Source organism: Platalea leucorodia (genome assembly GCF_965183815.1).
Source record: "Platalea leucorodia genome assembly, chromosome: 16".
NCBI classification, from domain to species: Eukaryota; Metazoa; Chordata; class Aves; order Pelecaniformes; family Threskiornithidae; genus Platalea; species Platalea leucorodia.
The window spans coordinates 4919350-4937728 of record NC_138838.1 but is presented as its reverse complement, the minus strand read 5'-3'; the positions used below and the strand labels follow the sequence as shown (position 1 = coordinate 4937728).

Genomic DNA, 18379 nt, shown 5'->3' with positions numbered 1-18379 from the left:
GGTATTTGAGTATTTGTGGTTTCTAGAAATAAACTTGTCTTCAGTGTGTTACCCGAACAGGTGACACTATAACTTCTAAGAGAAAACACCTGAGAGCGTTCCTCCACTGAGACAGTGTATTTCCCTCTTTTTATTCAGGTTAAAGAGCTGAACCATTATTTGGAAGCCGAGAAGTCATGTAGGACAGACTTAGAGATGTATGTGGCTGTTCTCAACACGCAAAAATCCGTCCTGCAAGAAGATGCAGAGAAGTTGCGGAAAGAACTGCATGAAGGTACCTATCTAATAATAATCCTTTTGACTCTTCTACACTGAGAATGCAAAAACACACACAGCTGTTACTTCTTTTCTGATTTCTTATTTGAATTGGATTTAAAGAAATGGGGGGGGGGAGCAGTACTTTTAAATGTGAAAGCCATTGAAATGTTTACAGAACAGTTGAATGTGGAGTTCTTTTATGACCGAGAAAAACAACAGAGCCATTTCTTCTCTCGAGAGATGCTATTGAAATTCTGCTAAGTTCTTAGAGTATTGCAAGCGTCCATCTTATTAAAGTGATTTTACTGGTGTTTTTTATTTGTGTACAATTATGAGCATTATTTCTGTAATGTATTGATATGTCTCCCTGAGGTATGCCAATTCTGAGTGCCTCGTGGTTGGAATGGATGTGTAAATGTACATGCATGCCAGTACAGCGCAGAATCACTGTAGAGGAATGAAAAATGGAACCATCTGTTGAAATAAATAGGGACGTAGAAGACAGACTTTTGAAGCCAGCACTTAAAAAAATAAACTATCAGAATTCATGAATGAAGTTAAGGCATTAGTCTCCTAATTGGGAAATCTTAAACTGTTGGTAATACATGCCTAATCACAAGCCAGCTTTGGGAATTAAGAAGATGCCTTATTTCATCCTAAATAGCTGTTGAACAAAGCCTGACTGTTTTTGATTAGAACAATAATTACTTTTATTTGTGAAAATGCGTCTCTTTGGAAAAGAGGTTAAAAAAATTCTGATTCAGAATGACTTTTTCTATTTTTGAATAGTCTGCCATCTCTTAGAGCAAGAGCGACAACAGCACAACCAGTTGAAACACACATGGCAAAAAGCCAATGACCAGTTCTTGGAGTCTCAGCGTTTGCTGATGAGGGACATGCAACGTATGGAAATTGTTCTGACCTCTGAGCAGCTCCGGCAAGTTGAAGAACTGAAAAAAAAGGATCAGGTTACTTGCTGCTTTCCTCTTTTCTTTTTTTTTCTTTAATACTGTAGATTTAATGTGGTATAACAGGTATGGAAATCACATGTTGGAGACAAGTTATTTAAGTGTGTTAATATTTCAAAAAACAATACCTGACAGTTTTAATAGAAATTCTACATTTGAATGACAGCCGACAGTTATAACAGAAACTCTCAATTTGTGCGAATATTTTAATATTAATGTATATGGTAACTTTAAAAGTAATGTTGCCAGTATTGTTCAATGAAAAGGTAATAATATCTAGAAGTTAATCTTAGAGGAAGAAACAGTCATCTGTGATGCAAAACATCTGGATTAAGGATGTTAGGATAGCAAGTTTCACTTCTTTCTACGTTTCTCCAATACAGTACCTAGCTCAGGCATAAATTAAGAGCTTCATTTTAAATGAGCTTATGCAAATGATTGTGTACATGCTTTATGATTTAGTGTTCTATGATGTCTTTCTTTTTGATTCTTTTTCCATATGTTATATTCCATTGATTAATCAAGGCACTTCTTGTTTTCACGTTTTATGTTAATGTTCATGCTTGTATAATGGCTGTTAATGGGCCATTAGTGATGCAAATATGTTCTATACAATAACCAGTGTAACAGCTATTTTTGTTACCTATTTGGTAATCCCTATAATAAGAATTTTGATGTAGGTAATATGTTCTTTGAATAAAATTATTCTAGAACATGAATTGGCCACTAAACTTGAAAAGTAAGTTTTTGTTTAAGTCAGTTTGGGTGCCTTATGAACACTTGGGTGCCTTATGAACACTAGATTTTCAACCCAAAGAATCCTTATGTGATAAATACTGGATTTTTAACCAAAATAATCTTTTCCAGTGCCGCCTTTGTAGCTTAGTTTATCGTGAAAGCTAATGTCATGACTATTAGGACAAAACTGAATCCCGCTTACATGTGTTCTCCATCAACTGCTGGTTTCTAGGAAGAAGATGATCAGCAAAGGCTTAGCAAGAGAAAGGAGCAGAAGCAAAAAGATTCAGATGATGAAACGAAAGCTTCATGTTCTCTAGCCCAGGAGGAAACCCTTACCCAGCTCTCTAATGAAGAGGTAAAACAATTCGATAGTTCAAAGCAACTTTGAGCACTTGTGCATTCCTCGGGGTGTTGATTACAAATACAAATGCAAACTCGGTGCTCTTTATTCTCTGTAGAGTATAGTTCTTATTAAGCAATGAAAAATCTTTGGAGTTGGACTTGAATATATAAATTTTAATAAAAGTTGGAAGACAATACTTTACGATCCTGAGAGGTGCTGTTAAAAACTGTAATTTACCTTTTGCATTCAGGATGTTAACTGCTGTTAAATTCTCTTGGGATTTATAACCACATTTTAACACACCTAAATGTTCCGAATTAAACCAATTATATCTGAACATTCAGCAAGTGTATTGTAGCTACTTTGCTAACCTACTCGTTGAATTCTGTACTAAACTTAAACTGGTTAGACAAGTCTGAGATCACTGATTATGAAGTTAGCCAGTTGCTTAGCACGCGCAAAATATCATGATGCGTGTGTCTGTATGTATTAAGCTACATCCAACTGTGCAAGTAGAGGTTTTTGGCCACATCTGTTCAGCAGCCAAAAATAAGCTTTTTTTTTTTTTTTTTTTTTGCCAAGCTGGTAGCTGGGGCTCAGAACCAAGTTTTTGCAGAAGCTGCTTGAGCTGTATTAGTAGGCTCATTATAACAGCCAGAAAAAGTGATGCTGCTGGATGTCATTAGTTAGCAAGCCTTTTGGGTGTTGTAGGCAGTCATACACGGGGACAAGCTGAAATTGAATTTGAAATTTGCACTTGTGAAGAAATGAACACACAGGTTGTAACTTGGAAACAATATCAAAATGGGCAATTACTTATCCTTTCCCACTGCATTTTGCTTGTTTATCTGATCATCTGACAGGTTCCATTTTGGTTTTGTAAGTCAAAACAGGGCAAATTAGTAAAAAAGAAACCAAGTTTTGTGCTATAGAAGCTTATGTAAGCTTCAAGAGACTTGGGAATTTGCAGTGTCAACTGGTATTTTGCCTGTTATATTTATCCTTTTCGAAGGGAAAAAAAGTATATACTTCTAGAGTCTGCCCTTTATTGTTATCAATGATTGGTAACAGTTCAGAATGCAGAAAGATGCTCAGAATTGTAATATCTGACTGAAGGTGAGATCTAGTTCTACCTTTTGTCCTACAGTAAGGTTACAACTTTTTCTATTTCAAATACTGTGTTGCATGCTAACACTTCTGCATCCAGATGTGAAATGAGACCTATTGATGGTGACCAGAGGTTTTGTCTTCTGATGTTTTCTTTAATCTCACTTCCTGAGCTACTCCTTAGTCCCTCCCTTAATCACATTTGTTTAATTCTAGGAATTATACACGATGGAGAATTTTACATTTTGAGTAAGGGCATAGTTTCCAGAGTGGTTTTGGTTTTGCTTATGGATTTATATTTTGTTGCTACTTACGACCTTTTTTAGCTGTACAGAATGTGTTTTAGAAGTGGTAAGGTATGGTATTATCAGTCATGTCTCGTAACTTGTCATAATTTGACTTCTGAGCTCTTCTCTGGTGAGCAGTTTGCAATGGAATCATAGAAAGGTTTGAATTGGAAGAGACCTTAAAGATCATCTGGTTCCAACCCCCTGCCACGGGCAGGGACACCTTCCACTGGAGCAGGTTGCTCAAAGCCCCATCCAGCCTGGCCTTGAACACTTCCAGGGAGTGGGCATTCACAGCTGCTCTGGGCAACCTGTTACAAATACAAACAAATGATTTGTTAACTCTATCACTAAACAGTTGTTGTCCAAAGAGGCAGTTTTATATAAGTCCTTATTCTCTTGACTTTTTGTGATGAACTTGGACTCGTATGTATACATATTAAAGTAAATATAAATATTATGCCTAAAAATGCTTAGAACAAGGCATTTACAACAGTCATAAAAACAGTAATACATAATATATTGTTATAAGTTATAAACACCTATATGGAAGTACCAGCCGCCTGCTTGTCTCTGCTGGACCTATTTCAGAAATTATTATTTTTCTCAAGAGGCTTGTTTTCAGTGTTTTCTTTATATGTCTAATGGCAAAGCAGAAGTGCATAATATGTTGGAAGGTATTTTGAAAGCAGTCATATGCTTTTTAAATAAAGCATTACTGCTCTCTTTTCAGTGCTACAAATAAAAACAGATCAAGAGACTTAATGTGCCTTACACACGTCACGGGACAGTTAGTGTGGCTTTTGGTATTGGCATTCCCCAGGATGCCTTTCTGTTTAAGCCCAGCCTTTTCCCTTTGCATTTTATTTTATGTACAAACAATCTTTTAAAGAAAATATTTCTTTCTTTTACAATATTTTGTCAGACACTCAAAGCAGAAGAAAGAAACAGAAGAAGAATATTCACTTGTCAGTATAGAGTAGATTTTAAGTATATAATTCTCCATTTATTTTTATGTTAATGTAAAGTTTTATGTTTTTAAGTTTTTTGTTTTATGAAAGACTTCTGAATTTACTTGTGGAAGTGGAATATTTGCCTTCTGTTGTGTAGATTATAGTTCTAGAAATGATATTCCAAGTATATCTCTTCAGTAGAAGAAACACCTTCTTTCAAATATTGGAAGATGTAAGGAGACTCTGTCCTTGCTTGTCTGGCAGGAAGACAGATTCTTACAAAAGCACTCTGTTAACAGAAGACTTTTTTTTTTTTTTTTTCTTGTTAGTTTGGTTTTGTTTTTTAATTCTAGCTGGTACATTTCAGTTCTCTATCCTTTTCTCTGCCATCTTAAGTTTAGTGATCAGATGTTCTTGCCAAAGCCAATTTAAACTTGCCTTTACCATGTCTGATAATTAGTGTCCAGCGTTCCTCTTGAACCATGCTTCTAGAGTAGAGTATATAATTTTTTCTTCCTTGTTTTTTCAATTCCAGGTGCATGTAAATAGCACCCATGGCTCAGTCCATTCGTTGGATGCAGACTTGCTTCTTTCTTCTGGCGAATCTTTCAATAAATCGGATAATGATATGTTTAAAGATGGACTACGGAGAGCACAGTCGACAGACAGTCTGGGGACATCTGGATCTTTACAGTCCAAAGCTTTAGGATACAACAACAAAGCAAAATCTGCTGGGAACCTGGATGAGTCAGATTTTGGACCACTTGTTGGAGCAGATTCAGTGTCTGAGAACTTTGATACAGCTTCCCTTGGGTCTCTGCAAATGCCAAGTGGGTTCATGTTAACCAAAGATCAGGAAAAAGCAATCAAAGCAATGACACCAGAGCAAGAAGAGACTGCTTCACTTCTTTCCAGTGTTACTCAAGGGGTAGAAAGCGCTTACGTATCTCCCAGTGGTTACCGCTTGGTTAGCGAAACAGAGTGGAACCTACTGCAGAAGGAGGTGAGTGCACTGCCTGCGTCTGCTGTGACCGCTGCCGGCGTGACTGGCTGCCTCTGCGCGTTGTGGGCTGTCTGCTGGGCGAAAGCTTTCCTAATTTGCTTTACATGGAGTCAGGTGCGGAAGGAAACACGTAGCATCATATGTAGCTATTCACTTTTCTCTCTTGGAATACTTCTGTAGGTAAAGCACATCTGATGTAAACCATATTGGTTGGCTCTGTTTTTGGGAAAGTCAGCTTTACTAAATACAGTAGATTTTTGCACTTGGGGAGGGTCTGGCAGAGGTAGCTGTTGATCTCACAAACGTGAGGGGGTGAAGAAACACGGGAGAACTCAAAGAAAAGAAGAAAATGGGAAGTTAAGGAAAGGACGTTATAGTGCATCTGCAGGTGACTAGGGAAGTGCAAAGACAACAAGAGGAGCAAGGCTAACAGTGCTGTTTTGTACGCCAAGGAGTTTTACTGAGGATTGTGCATGGAGTGCAATTTAGAAATGAGCAGCCAAGATACGCGTAACACACAAACCTACCACAAAGGAAGCTTCCGAAAATTGTTGGGGACTTCCATCATCAGAAACCAATTTCTGAGAGCGACAAGCAGCAGATTAGTCTTAACACTGTGCCAGTTTCGGTATGGGTGACCAAGGAAATTGTTGCTTCTGGGTGTTCTGCCTGTCAGCTTTTCAGCAGTTTTATATCATCACAGTTCAAAGTTTGCATTTGGTTTATTGCTGAAAAGAGGAGTATTGTGGGGCTCCTGGGGGTTACTCTTTCAGAAGAGAGGCCAAGGAGCAACACATTAGGGGGAAGAAAGGGGGGGGGGGGAAGATAACAATCCATAATGGGTGAAAAGGAAGACAAGATGGGGGTAAAAAAAAAGGAATGTAAGAATGCAGTGAAAGAGAAGAGGCCAGGCAAAGGCCAGATGAGATGAAGAACTAGTGACATTTTATTTCCTCAACTTGTTGGAACTCGACTTATCTGCAAATCATTACTTAGGAGGTCTCTCCAAACCCATTGTAAAGTTGCTATTTTTGTGTTGCTACTAATTTGTAATATCTGGAGAAACTACGTCGTCGTGATCTCAGAGCTGAGTTAAATCCTTTACTCTTGAGTATTTCCTTGCCCTGTTGACATTTGGATGACCTTTTACTCCAACCCTTTCTTAGAATTCAGAGAAGAAATGCACTGCTTCCCACGTATTTCTAGAGGCAGGACTGCAGGCAGGGAATGCGAATGCCACTCTGTGTGGGTGGGACACGGAGCAGCAAATACAAATACGATTTCAGCTTAAACCTGACTTGCAGCTGGAGCTTTGATAAAACTTCCATTTGTCCCCTTGGCCAAAACCATTACAGTTTCAAAATGGCGGCTGGTTTACTCCTGGCTGCGTACCCCAACGCTTGCCCCCCTTGCCCTTGCTCCTGTTTGGTTTTGGTTTGTTTGTGTGTTGTTTTTTGGGGGGTTTTGTTTGTCTGTTTTGTTTTTAATCTGCCTGTCTTCTACTTTATTCTTTCCCAATTGTTCTTTTAGCTGATTATTCAGTCTCTGATACTAAGGAATACTGGAGGAAGGTATTAAAAAGTAAATAAAGCTTGATGACTGTTGTAGAACAAAATTAGTATGTGCCATTGAAAAATATTCAAAGCTCAGTACAGGAGGAAAAAGATCTAAGGCAGTCCTGACCTGATGAACTGACTTGCTCTTTAAGTGGTTTGTGTTGATTTAAAAAAAAACAACAAAAAAAACCCCCACCAACAAACAAAACCACAAAAAAACCCCAAACACACACACAAAAAAACCCAAAAAAACCAAACACTGTAGTATTGTGTTTATAATTTGATTTGTAATAGAAAATAATTGCATGAAAAAATGCTGTGCTCTATTGAAAGCTTTTCTCCAAGATGTCTGCTTCTGTACAGGTAATTAAGTAATGCATTTCGAAAGGACACACTGAATGACTTGATGAACTCTTGCATGTCATGGCTTATTGCTTTTGTGCTAAAAGTGGGACTCATGCCAGGAAAAGCTGATATCCTGCAGGATCCTGTAGATCCTAATGATTTACATTATCCTTTGCTTTTAGAGCAACTTAATCTTGCCATTACGTGATTCTGCCACTGTCTTCTGTTCGTAATATTTTGTGATCACACAACACACCTGAGAGTATGTAGCACTCCTGCATTCCTTGAAGAATTTTATGGCCTTTATGGCAGGTGATGACTCTGTGTTCTCCAGGTGCAGAATGCAGGGAACAAGCTGGGTAGACGCTGTGATATGTGCTCGAATTATGAGAAGCAGTTGCAAGGTATCCAGATTCAGGAGGCTGAGACAAGAGACCAGGTGGGATTTGTCTTCAAGCTTTAGCACGACTTTTGCCATTGTTCATGCTACTAAGGTTACAACAGTGAACCATTTGCTGTTTTATTCATTGGTTTTAATTGAACAACATCCGCATACTTAAAATCTGGATAACTTCTGACATTTTATTGACATAGCCTGATTTGTTACTGTTATGTGATCATGAGCACCACGTGTACCTATTTCTTAAGGATTTACCTTGGAGAACCACTTTATACGGTGCTGTAAGACCACGCAGCAAAGGCACTGTTCTATAAAAAGTGTTGTGCTCATGCTGAAGTCATATGTTTCATAATTTATATTCTAAAATGCTTTTCATGCATTAAATTCTATTATCTTTGATACTGCAATAATTGTTAACAGCAAAGGGAAAATTAGAGGACCTCATCCTAGCAGCATAAAATGACTGTACAGTATTGGAGGATGTTTGTTTCCTGCCGTATACTGAAGAGCAATTTTCAGATGGGTACGGAAGGCATGAGTCACATTCTGCATTGAAATAAGTGATTGAAGTAATTACATGGCGATGGTCCAGTGCAGTTTGTCCCATGTTTCCTTAGAGGTGTAATCTGTGATGCAGGGTGTTGCAGAAGAACAACAAAGGAACTTCTGGGTTGCATAGGGTTTTGAGAGATTTTGTTTTGTGGTTTGGGGGTGTGATGGGGGTGTGTGTTCAGGAAATAAATACTCCCCTAAAGAATGGAAAATTAAATCATTTTGTTGTAACAACACAGGTGAAAAAGCTGCAGGTGATGCTGAGGCAGGCTAATGACCAGCTGGAAAAGGCAATGAAAGATAAACAAGAATTGGAGGATTACATGAAACAAAGTGCTGAGGACTCCTCTAATCAGGTACAAGCATTTTGTAATCAAGATGGTAGGAATCATGAAATGTTATTCAGAAGTATGTAAGAAGAACTCTTGTCCTCTGTTAGATATGGATGGACTACCTGCTGTAGAGGCAAAAAAAAAAAGAGAATTTCTAGGGTTAGTTATGCTCCACCTGAGTCTGCCACAGTTTCTAGATAAGCCTGACATGTCTCTAAAATCATGTTATCCAATTTTGGCCCTAAAGTTTCATCTTGAAATCCATTACAGAGGTGATAATTGGAATTTGAGTAGTGTTTGAGTTTTGAAATGCCCTGTGTATGAAATTGCCCAAACATGCAAAAGTAGCCCTGTGTTCTTGGTCGCTGTCCTTGTCAGCAGAAGAGTGGTACTATTCATACCACTTGCTCTCATCAATACTTGACATGCAGTTAATGGACTTGTGGTGAAGACATAGAGTTAATGACTATCTGAGCAGGCAGTAACAGTAGTTAGTCCAAAATATGTGCTAGACTTCTTTAAAACAATAGCCTGCTGAAGAGATTTTTCATTCTGACATGTGTACATAAGTCTCCTGGAACAATGGAGCCAAATAGGATGTGTGGTAGTCATAGCTTTTTTTTTTTTTTTTTTTTTTTTTTTTTTTTTAAAAAAGTCATCATCTTTGGCCTGTTAAAGATTACAAAATGAGGTAAATGCTGTGTACAAGACATTGAATTTACTTCACCTGAGCTGGAAGACTTTCTTTCTTCCATCCCACCTAGTATTTTTTCTTATTAAGGAAACAGTAGTCGTTAGACAAAGTCTGTCTTAGATGACAGGAATATGTTTATACATTCTTTCTTTTGGCTGTACCAGGGTGTTCTTGATTAAGTAACGCTTAATTTAACTGTTAAGCATGTGGTGTTGTAGAATAACTTCATTGTAAAGTTTTTGAAGATCTGTGCTTTCAGAGAAAGGTAAAAAAAATAACTTCACCTGAAAGAAAATGCTGAAAACTTAGGTAGTTGCTTTGCCGTTTCCCTTCAGTGTCTCTGAACTGGCTTACATTCGAGTTTGACTAGAATTAACTGTTTATGTGCTGTTTAGACTTTGGTAAATAGAATATAAGTATATTACTGGTATAGAAGCACAGCATGTCTTCTTACTGACTTGAGCTGCATTACTGCTTTACTGAGTAAGGGATTTACAAAATAAACTTTAGTAGACTAGTTTGAAATTTCAGAGTATATGTTAGTAATGATAACAGGCAAGAGAACTTCAGTGGTTATTTCTTCTTCAAAATCTGTTTCATGCTTTATATCTTTGTGTGGGTTTTCTTTTTTTTTTTTAAGATCTCTTTGCTTATGGCTAAATGTCAAAAGTCGGAGAACTTCCTCAGTGAACTGCAGCAGGCATTTTCGCAAGCAAAGAGAAGTGTCCAGGAGCAAATGGTAAGACAGCTTAAGCCCAGAGATCGCTCAAACAGCGCAGTTTGTCTAACCCTTGGAGCTCAATGTGTTTGGCAAAGGCTTTGTCTTGCTGCCCAGCCAAGCTTGGCTAGAGAGAGCTGTGCATCTTAACATGTAAAGTTACTGACCAAATGAGCTCTGATAGCAAGTGCTGGACCTGTAACAGTTTGTAGGGTCAGTCTGTCATGCTTTCTGTGTGTATGCATATTGATTAATATATGATTAATAATAGTCAACTTTTTCCCCCTTATTTGTTATGGACATTCCATGCCCATTTAGTATCTTACTTCACCTCAGATCTGAAGACAGAATAGATTTTCTCAAGACAATTTTTTAGGATTCATCACAGGTACCATCACTAGTGAGTTATTTTCTTGAGTTTTAGAGATGAATGCTCAATGTTTTTACACGTCAGACTTAAAATATCAGCCCTAATACCCAGGAAGAGAGATGTATGGGAACTTTTTTTTTTAAACTATTTTGAGCATCTTGTAGGAATTAAGCCAAAGAACAGGAGCAGGACCTCATTTTCTAGGGCAGAACAAAGTCTAGCTTCCTTAGAGCAATTCATTCCCCTCTGTATTAGAATCCAGTTTCTTCTTTTTTCCTCCCTTGCACAGCATTGTGGGGACTAAGAGCATTCATTCTCATGAATCCCAGTATTGCATTTCTAGGGTCTGGGATTGTCTGTAGGACATCAGGACATTGCTTGCAGGAATGTTCTGTTTGGTGTTCTGTGAGAGCACACCTAATGGAGATGCAGGAGATTCAGAAAATATATTGATCTCAATATGCTTTTCATGCTGTCCACCTATAATACAAAGGGCAGCCTCTGTCCAAGTTCAAGTCCCTGTTTCCCTATACCAAAGCAACCATTCCTCTCAGAAAAGTTCACTGGACTTTTTTTTTTTCCTTTGTAATGCAAGCAAAACTGTGGTTTCTTAATCCTTTTTCTTCACAAGGGATCAGCTGTTTCGATGTTTTCCTCAAAAGACAGTGGGAGGCAGTTTCAGGATGAATGTTTTAGGGTTTTTGAATAACCTGATCTTACAGCTGAGTTGTTAGGTGATTTTAATAAACATCACTGCCAGTTCTCGAAACCACATGTGATTTCCTCCCCCTGCCCTCCCTCCATCAACACAGCTAGCTAATGGATACGTGCAGAAGAAAACAGGGAGACTTAACAGTACTGTATTTATCACTTGCTTCCTCCTATCTGCCTGTACAGTTACGATTGATCTCGTCTTTATTTCTGGTGCATAGGCCAGGCAAGAGAGAACCGATCGTGTTGCTCCACAGAAACGTTTTGTTTCCCTTCTTTACAAAGAATTATCAATTCACCAGAGCTTTGAAAGCAATGATAGTAAATGGGGCATGAAGAGATCTGAGCATGACCCTGAGTGAGAATTTATGCTTTTCTTTACATTGGAGGCTGTCCTGACACAGTCAAGGGAGCAGGTTTCAGAAGAGTTGGTGAGACTGCAAAAAGATAATGAAAGTCTTCAAGGAAAACATAGCCTGCATGTGTCTTTACAGCAAGCTGAAGACTTCATTCTACCAGAAGCAGCAGAGGTAAAACATTTTTAAATCATTAACACAAATAAGGCATGTGACTAGATCTTGCTGGAAGAATCTTCTTTATCAAAAAGCTGACTCAAATAGCACAATGCACAATAATCTGGATTTTAAACCTGTAAGTCTGTGAAGTACAAAATCAGCAGTCTGATCCTACTGTGCCATGATCATGCTTCAGGGTATGGATAGATAGTAATAAAGTGAGTTAACTGTGGCCTGACAACTGCTCTGTTGTCAGTAGAGTGTGGGTTTATCCCAGTTCAGCTAGTTTAAGCTGTATTGTGCAGCTGGGCACACAAGCGTTCAGTCACCATGGCTCCAATGTAGGTATTGATTCAATAAATTAAGCTTAGTCAGTCACTTTAATTTCTGTCCAGGCATTAAGACCAGTAATAATACTGAGCCTTGAATAATGATAAGCCTTGTCATCCTTTTCAAGGCCACTCCCTTACGCTCAAGCACGTCAAGCTTAAAAGATTGTGGGGGGTGAAGGGCAGGGGGAGAGAGTTGTAAGCCTGGGGAGACATGAATCCTTACACGTTCTTCATTTACTAGGGCCAAGCAAACTGTTTGCAATTTTGTTTTAATACCTTGCTGGATGCAAGATCTGGTATGGTGGGACAAACCTCGAGGTAGCATAACTTTGTCTTTGGCTTGTATGCTGGTAAATATAGTACTGTGTATATCTGAAGATCATAAGACAAATCTTTGCTAATCATTGATTTAGGAGCTCCGTGAGCTGATTTTAAAATATCGTGAAGACATAATTAGTGTGCGGACAGCAGCAGATCACCTTGAGGAGAAGCTTAAGGCAGAGATTTTATTCTTAAAAGAACAGATTCAAGCTGAACAATATTTGAAAGAAAATATAGAAGAAACTCTACAGCTGGAAATAGAGAATTGCAAAGAGGAAATAGGTGAGTGGAAAGAGGAAACAGTCTCAAAATAGGCATACTAGAAATTAGATAAGTGAAGACTTGATTTTGTGGTAAGTAGACTTACCTGAATTTTAAATATTGTGCATTTTTGATAGCAGATACACCAAAGCTCTGCAGCTGAAAACAAAAGTACAATTATTTTTTTACCTTTGAGGTACCTTTTTACCTTTGAGGTACCTTTGATGTAGCACGTGCTTAATTCTCCTTTAAATATTAACAGAATTAAACAGGGTATGTCCAGTTCCCTGTGGTTTTCTTGCATTTAAGCTTTAATATTCTTGCATTTAAGCTTTAATATTCTTGTTTTTCAGCTTCCATTTCCAGTTTAAAAGCTGAACTGGAAAGAATAAAAGTGGAAAAGGAACAGGTAGGGAGCCCTTTCACTGTGGAATTTTTTGTGTGTGTGTGTTTTTTTTAAATAAAGAAATTAGGATTATTTTTTTTCTGCTAGTCTGTCAGTGACAATGTGTTGCTGTCTTTGACATCAGCCTCTTCATATCAGAGAAAATGAACTTTTTTCCCATCTGCCTTTGAGGTGTCCGTAACACTTTAGATATATTTTTGTATGATGCTTAGTATGCCCAGTATTGGGAGGGAAAGAGAGCTGAACTAAGGAGGGAACTCTGAGATGCGTAACATTATTGTTCCTTCATCTCAACATGCTTGTGGGATGCTGTGGAGGGCTGGCTTACTGGCGCAGGTAACCTTTCCTTTTTGTAAGAAGGGACACCAGTCTATGCATTTGCACAAATTTTCTTACTGAGCACTGACACTGTACTGGACGCTCTCAGTCTATTGCAACTCCTAATATCAACTGAGAATGTAGGTGCACCTGTGCTGTAACTGCACCTCTGGGGCTTCCATGACCATTTCAAAGGGAGCACACGTGGTCATGCCTGCGACTTTGAAGGACAGAATAGCTGTATTGATGCCAGTGTACGACTGGGACATGTTCATAGTTCTGTTCCTTAAAAGGTCTTTTCTCTGTTTATTAATACGTAACAAATATTGGGTTAACTAATTCCTAACTAATACTAGGTTACCTAATAATAACCTAAATGTCAGGTTTGGCCATTTCTCTCCAGCTCCAAAAAGAAATAAATGGAGAGAAAGATGTTATTTAGGCGTTTTCTGTGTCCCTGGGAGAGATTATTGAGCTGTATTTCTGAGTCCTGGGAAAGACACGTAGGCTATACTTCCTGTGTGGAGGGACTGTGAGAAATTGAAACGTTAGGAATTTTAGTTAATGCTTTTTTTTATTATTATAATATAGTTGGAAAGTTCTTCGCAGGAAAACCTGCAGCAGCTGGAGAGTCTGCAGGAAACAAAAAACACTCTAGAAGAACAGTTGAAGAAGGAGACAGCAGCAAAGGTAGCTATCCTGTCTGGGTATGAAGTATATATGCATCTTCTGTGATGATCAAACTGTGGTCAGAAGATGTATCACTACATGAGAACGAAAAAGGAAGCTTTTGAGCGCTGATAAGATTCTGGCAGTGAAATGGTTTCCGTTGGATGCTGTTTAAATCCTCATCCCAATCACTTTGCCCTTGGATTTGTAAAGCAGTGGATTTGAATTGCTGCTGACTTGAGTATCTGTTTTGGCTTGTCTTCCAAAGTTAGGCTTCAATAACGTTTCTGCATATAGAAAGCTTCCTGACTAACCAAACCTCGGTTTGAATGCTTTGGTACTTTTGAATAAATGTCATTTTGTTGTTGCTGTAGGAAGAAGCCCTACTTTGGCAGTCAGATGAATTAATTGTGATAGGATTTCTCTCTCTTTCTTCCCTGTCCTCTAAAATCTTTTTTTGACTAAAACTGGAGACAGCAAGATAGTTATCTCTTCACCAGCAGATTACTGCCCTTCATCTATGGTTGTGTTCCATTAAAACTCAGAAATCTGCTTTTTTATTTTGAGATCCTTGGACATAGTGCTGTTAAAAGACATGGGGCTTTTTCATGCTTTAACCAATCTAATGAGGATGTTTGTCTGACGAGTATTAGCCCCCAATTTTGCAATTAGGAAAATTGAGGTGTAGAAAGAGCGATTGGTTTAATTTCTTGCCAGGACTCTGAGAATAACCGTGCTTCTTTGCTCTAGTATCACGCTTTAATCAGTTTATACAAGCTTCTCCTTTTTTATTCAGTTTAAGCATAGCATAAAGAATCTCTTTCTCTTCAGGCAAACCTTGAACAGCTGGTATTTGAAGAGAAGAATAAAGCTCAGCGGTTGCAGACTGAATTAGATGTCAGTGAGCAAGTGCAGAGAGATTTTGTAAAGCTTTCTCAGACGCTTCAGGTAAGGGAAATGGAATCCATTTGTAAAGTGCTATTTTTGTTTCTTTACTTCTCCAGAGCTGTGTAAAATAAGAAGTAGCAGTTGTAAATTTTCTTATGTTGGTATTTATGAACTACTTTAAAAGTTATTAGTATAATAAGCTGATCAATCATTCCTAGTATAATGTTAGTATTAAAGGCTGTTGGGGATTTTATTCTGATTACTTGATTCCAGCCGATTCTCAGCAGCAAAGATACATAACTATTGTACTAAAAGGAAATGTAGAGAGCCATAAATGATGGCACCTTTAGACCCTAGTTTTTCATTGTCCATCTCCTCATGTTTTTCCAGTATGTTACTTTTCAAAGCAAATCATTAGGGTGCAAATATTTGAGGACAAAGTAAGGAATTCGTACTGTTTGAAGAACCATTTCATGTATTCATATCGTGTTATATTTACTGCTTTCTATTTATACAATCGAAAAGTCTTATCCTTGCTGTTGTCACTGTTGCTATCCTTGTGTTTCCTCCAAAAAGCGGAACCTGTGGTTGGCGATGAGATACCGAGAGGTGGCTGAAGGAAGGAGTTTTGGCAGGGGTGTTCATCGAGGCTAATTCCAGTTTATCAGGCTGATTTCTCTTTCTTCCTGTTAACTGTAGAGAGCGCGAAGGGACCTGCAGGTTTTGTGTTTGCAGGGTGACTAACTGTCTCCTCAGGGAGCCAGGCTAGATTGGGCTCACCTTCAGTGTCTGTGTTTTTAGAATTTGCACCCCCACACACACATTCCAGCTTACTAGAAATCTTGCTCACAAAGGAGGTACTGAATTTCAGCACTGTTGCCTTCGAGTTCTTGGCCAGTCTGCTTGGTGAAATTCAGCAGAATTAAAAATACAAATTTTTTGAGTCAAATGTTCAGGTTTATTTGGAAAACTAAAACAGGAATATAGGAGATTGTTTACTAGACAGAGTTTAGCTGGATGGGCAATAGGGAACTGTCCTCTTTTGTTCTGGCTGTTTCTGGAGGAGTAGGTAGGACAAAGGAGACTATTGAATTGTCCTGGCTAGTGAAGTTGCTTCTTGCTTCTCATCATCCTCTCTTTTTTTTTAAAGTACTGCATGCACTGGTTTATGCAGTTCTTAGAGCAAAAACATATACACCACTTGGAAGATGTGTGGCACACTCTTCCAAAACTTGCAGGTAGTGTAGTAGGCCTTCAGTACTGAGCTCAGTAAGAGTGTTGTAGCTCTGTATTTTGTGTTTTCTTTCTGCCCCTAAGCAGTTCGTACACATTAGTTTCTCAGCAGTTAGTGCTTTCAGTTTGAACAGTGGTTTGGCCATTTCCACCGTGCATAGTACAAGATCTGCTGCGTAACGTGAGAGGTTACCATTGAATGAGGATTTTGGTTTCTTGATAGCCACACAGGGTTATTTCCTTCCCTGACGTTGTCAATGGAGAGCCTGGGTGAGTATGACTCACTGTGTGAGGTGTCCACTGGCCAAGTTAGGTATCAGCAATGGAGACGAAGGGCTAAAAATCAATTAACCACTAGTTGGGAATTTACAACTGAAAGCCTAGGTCCTAATACAAAGAACGTGAAAGTTTGAATGTTAAAAAAAAAAAAAATTGTGATCTCTTTGTGTTCATTTCAACAGTTGTGCTGGGCACTTTTTCAGCATATAAGAAATAGCTTAAGATAGATTATCAGAAAAGCAAGTTACAGGAGTGAGCTTGGAAATGGGACGTTTCCTCCGAGAGCATTTTAGCTTTGATCTTGGGAGCCTTGAAGGCCTGTGTTAGGCAGGTCTCCGCTTCCTGACAGTCTTTCTGTGCAAGGTTGCATTGCTTTGCCCATCTCTTCCAGGTTGCCTGGCCAGCATGGTGTCAGTGGCTGGTTATTAGGCGAAACATAGAGTGACGATGAAGGCTTGCTTGAGCCCCGCAGAAAGTGGCTTTTTATTTTAAAAACACAACTGCCTTATTGTCTTCCTTCCCCCCATTCTTAGCTCTAAACTAAGCTTGCGCTCCTTCACACCGTGCATTTTTCAGCCAATGATAATTTGATCTCTCTTCTGCTTGCACAGGTACTGGGGGTTGCTGACGTGGCCTGTTGGCTCAGTTCTGGTTATGGGTCTATGGTCTTGCACCAGCACATTTTACTAGCTCATTGTGTCTGTTGGTTTTCTGTAGGTGCAGCTGGAGCGGATCCGGCAGGCAGATTCCCTGGAGAGAATCCGTGCAATCCTGAATGACACAAAACTGACGGACATTAATCAGCTTCCTGAAACATGACACCCTGATGAGCGGGCTCCAAGGCTGCATTTGGGGTTTTTAACTCATCTTTATAGCAACATTAATTATTATTTAACTCTAACTGAAAGAGCAGAAGACAACAGAGGAGAGCAATGACTAAGTTTTGTTTCTAGAGGGAAAAAGGTTTTGTACTGGGCAGGAAGAGAGCACAAGGGTGACTTGGAGTGTAGGAAGAAGAACTTTCTAATGGAAACACTAATGAGTGCGGTGTTTCATGTTCCACTGAGTGGGATCAGTCCTTACATTCTGAAAAACTTCCCCTCTTTCAGCCGACTTCGTAACCTAATATAGAGTTTTGGAACATTTACCCCCCGTCTTTCCCTCTTTCCTTTCCCCCCACTACTGTGATCGAAGTAGCTGCTGGAAACCGTATTGTCCCTCCAAAACATTGAAGAGCAAAGTGGTTGAAGTTTTTCTGTTTGAATAGTCAGTAACAGTATTCAGCTAGCAGAGAGAATGAGGTGTAGAGTATGCTGTATGAATATTTTATATTAAAATATGACTTTATTAGCAGGACACTGGATATTGATCTTATTTCATAACTCAGTACTTTTTTTTTTTTTTTTTTTTTTTTTTTTTTTTACCGTTGACTTTGTGTTGAAGAATCTGAATGCTGCTGAAATGTGGTGGACATGAGTGAGCTGTGTGTCTCCCGAACAGATAAATGCTAATCCAAAAAAAAAAAGAAAAATGTACTGAGAATTTAGCTCCTTGAAATTTTTCCGTTGAATTCTGATACTTAAGGAAAAGCACAAGAAATGCACTGTTTTGTAATCTCTTTTCACAAATGTAAATTAGAGTATGGAATTATAGCTGGTCCTTTCTAATCTCTAAAGCTAGGCAGTACCTGTAATCCCTTCTCTGTGTAAAAAAAAAAAAAGAAAAAAGAAAAAAAAAAAAAGAGCTAGGATAAATCCTGTGCATTGTCTGAGCATTGGCATGGGGTCTGTGCAGGTCTGCTTTGCTCTGGTGGATGTAA

General features: G+C 38.6%; 1 protein-coding gene across 1 annotated transcript in view; it reads left to right on the top strand.

The window, feature by feature from the left end:
* Nucleotides 1-17983, top strand: part of RABEP1 (rabaptin, RAB GTPase binding effector protein 1) — a 50678-nt gene extending 32695 nt beyond the window's left edge. Inside the window, exons 6-18 of the mRNA XM_082328554.1 lie at nucleotides 139-274; nucleotides 1048-1226; nucleotides 2197-2322; nucleotides 5193-5660; nucleotides 7896-8000; nucleotides 8753-8869; nucleotides 10180-10278; nucleotides 11728-11868; nucleotides 12599-12788; nucleotides 13121-13176; nucleotides 14083-14181; nucleotides 14992-15108; nucleotides 17278-17983. Of these exons, the coding sequence (XP_082184680.1) occupies nucleotides 139-274; nucleotides 1048-1226; nucleotides 2197-2322; nucleotides 5193-5660; nucleotides 7896-8000; nucleotides 8753-8869; nucleotides 10180-10278; nucleotides 11728-11868; nucleotides 12599-12788; nucleotides 13121-13176; nucleotides 14083-14181; nucleotides 14992-15108; nucleotides 17278-17379 (1935 nt within the window). The 3' untranslated portion in view covers nucleotides 17380-17983. The remainder of the gene's footprint in view (nucleotides 1-138; nucleotides 275-1047; nucleotides 1227-2196; nucleotides 2323-5192; nucleotides 5661-7895; nucleotides 8001-8752; nucleotides 8870-10179; nucleotides 10279-11727; nucleotides 11869-12598; nucleotides 12789-13120; nucleotides 13177-14082; nucleotides 14182-14991; nucleotides 15109-17277) is intronic.
* Nucleotides 17984-18379: the final 396 nt, after the last annotated feature.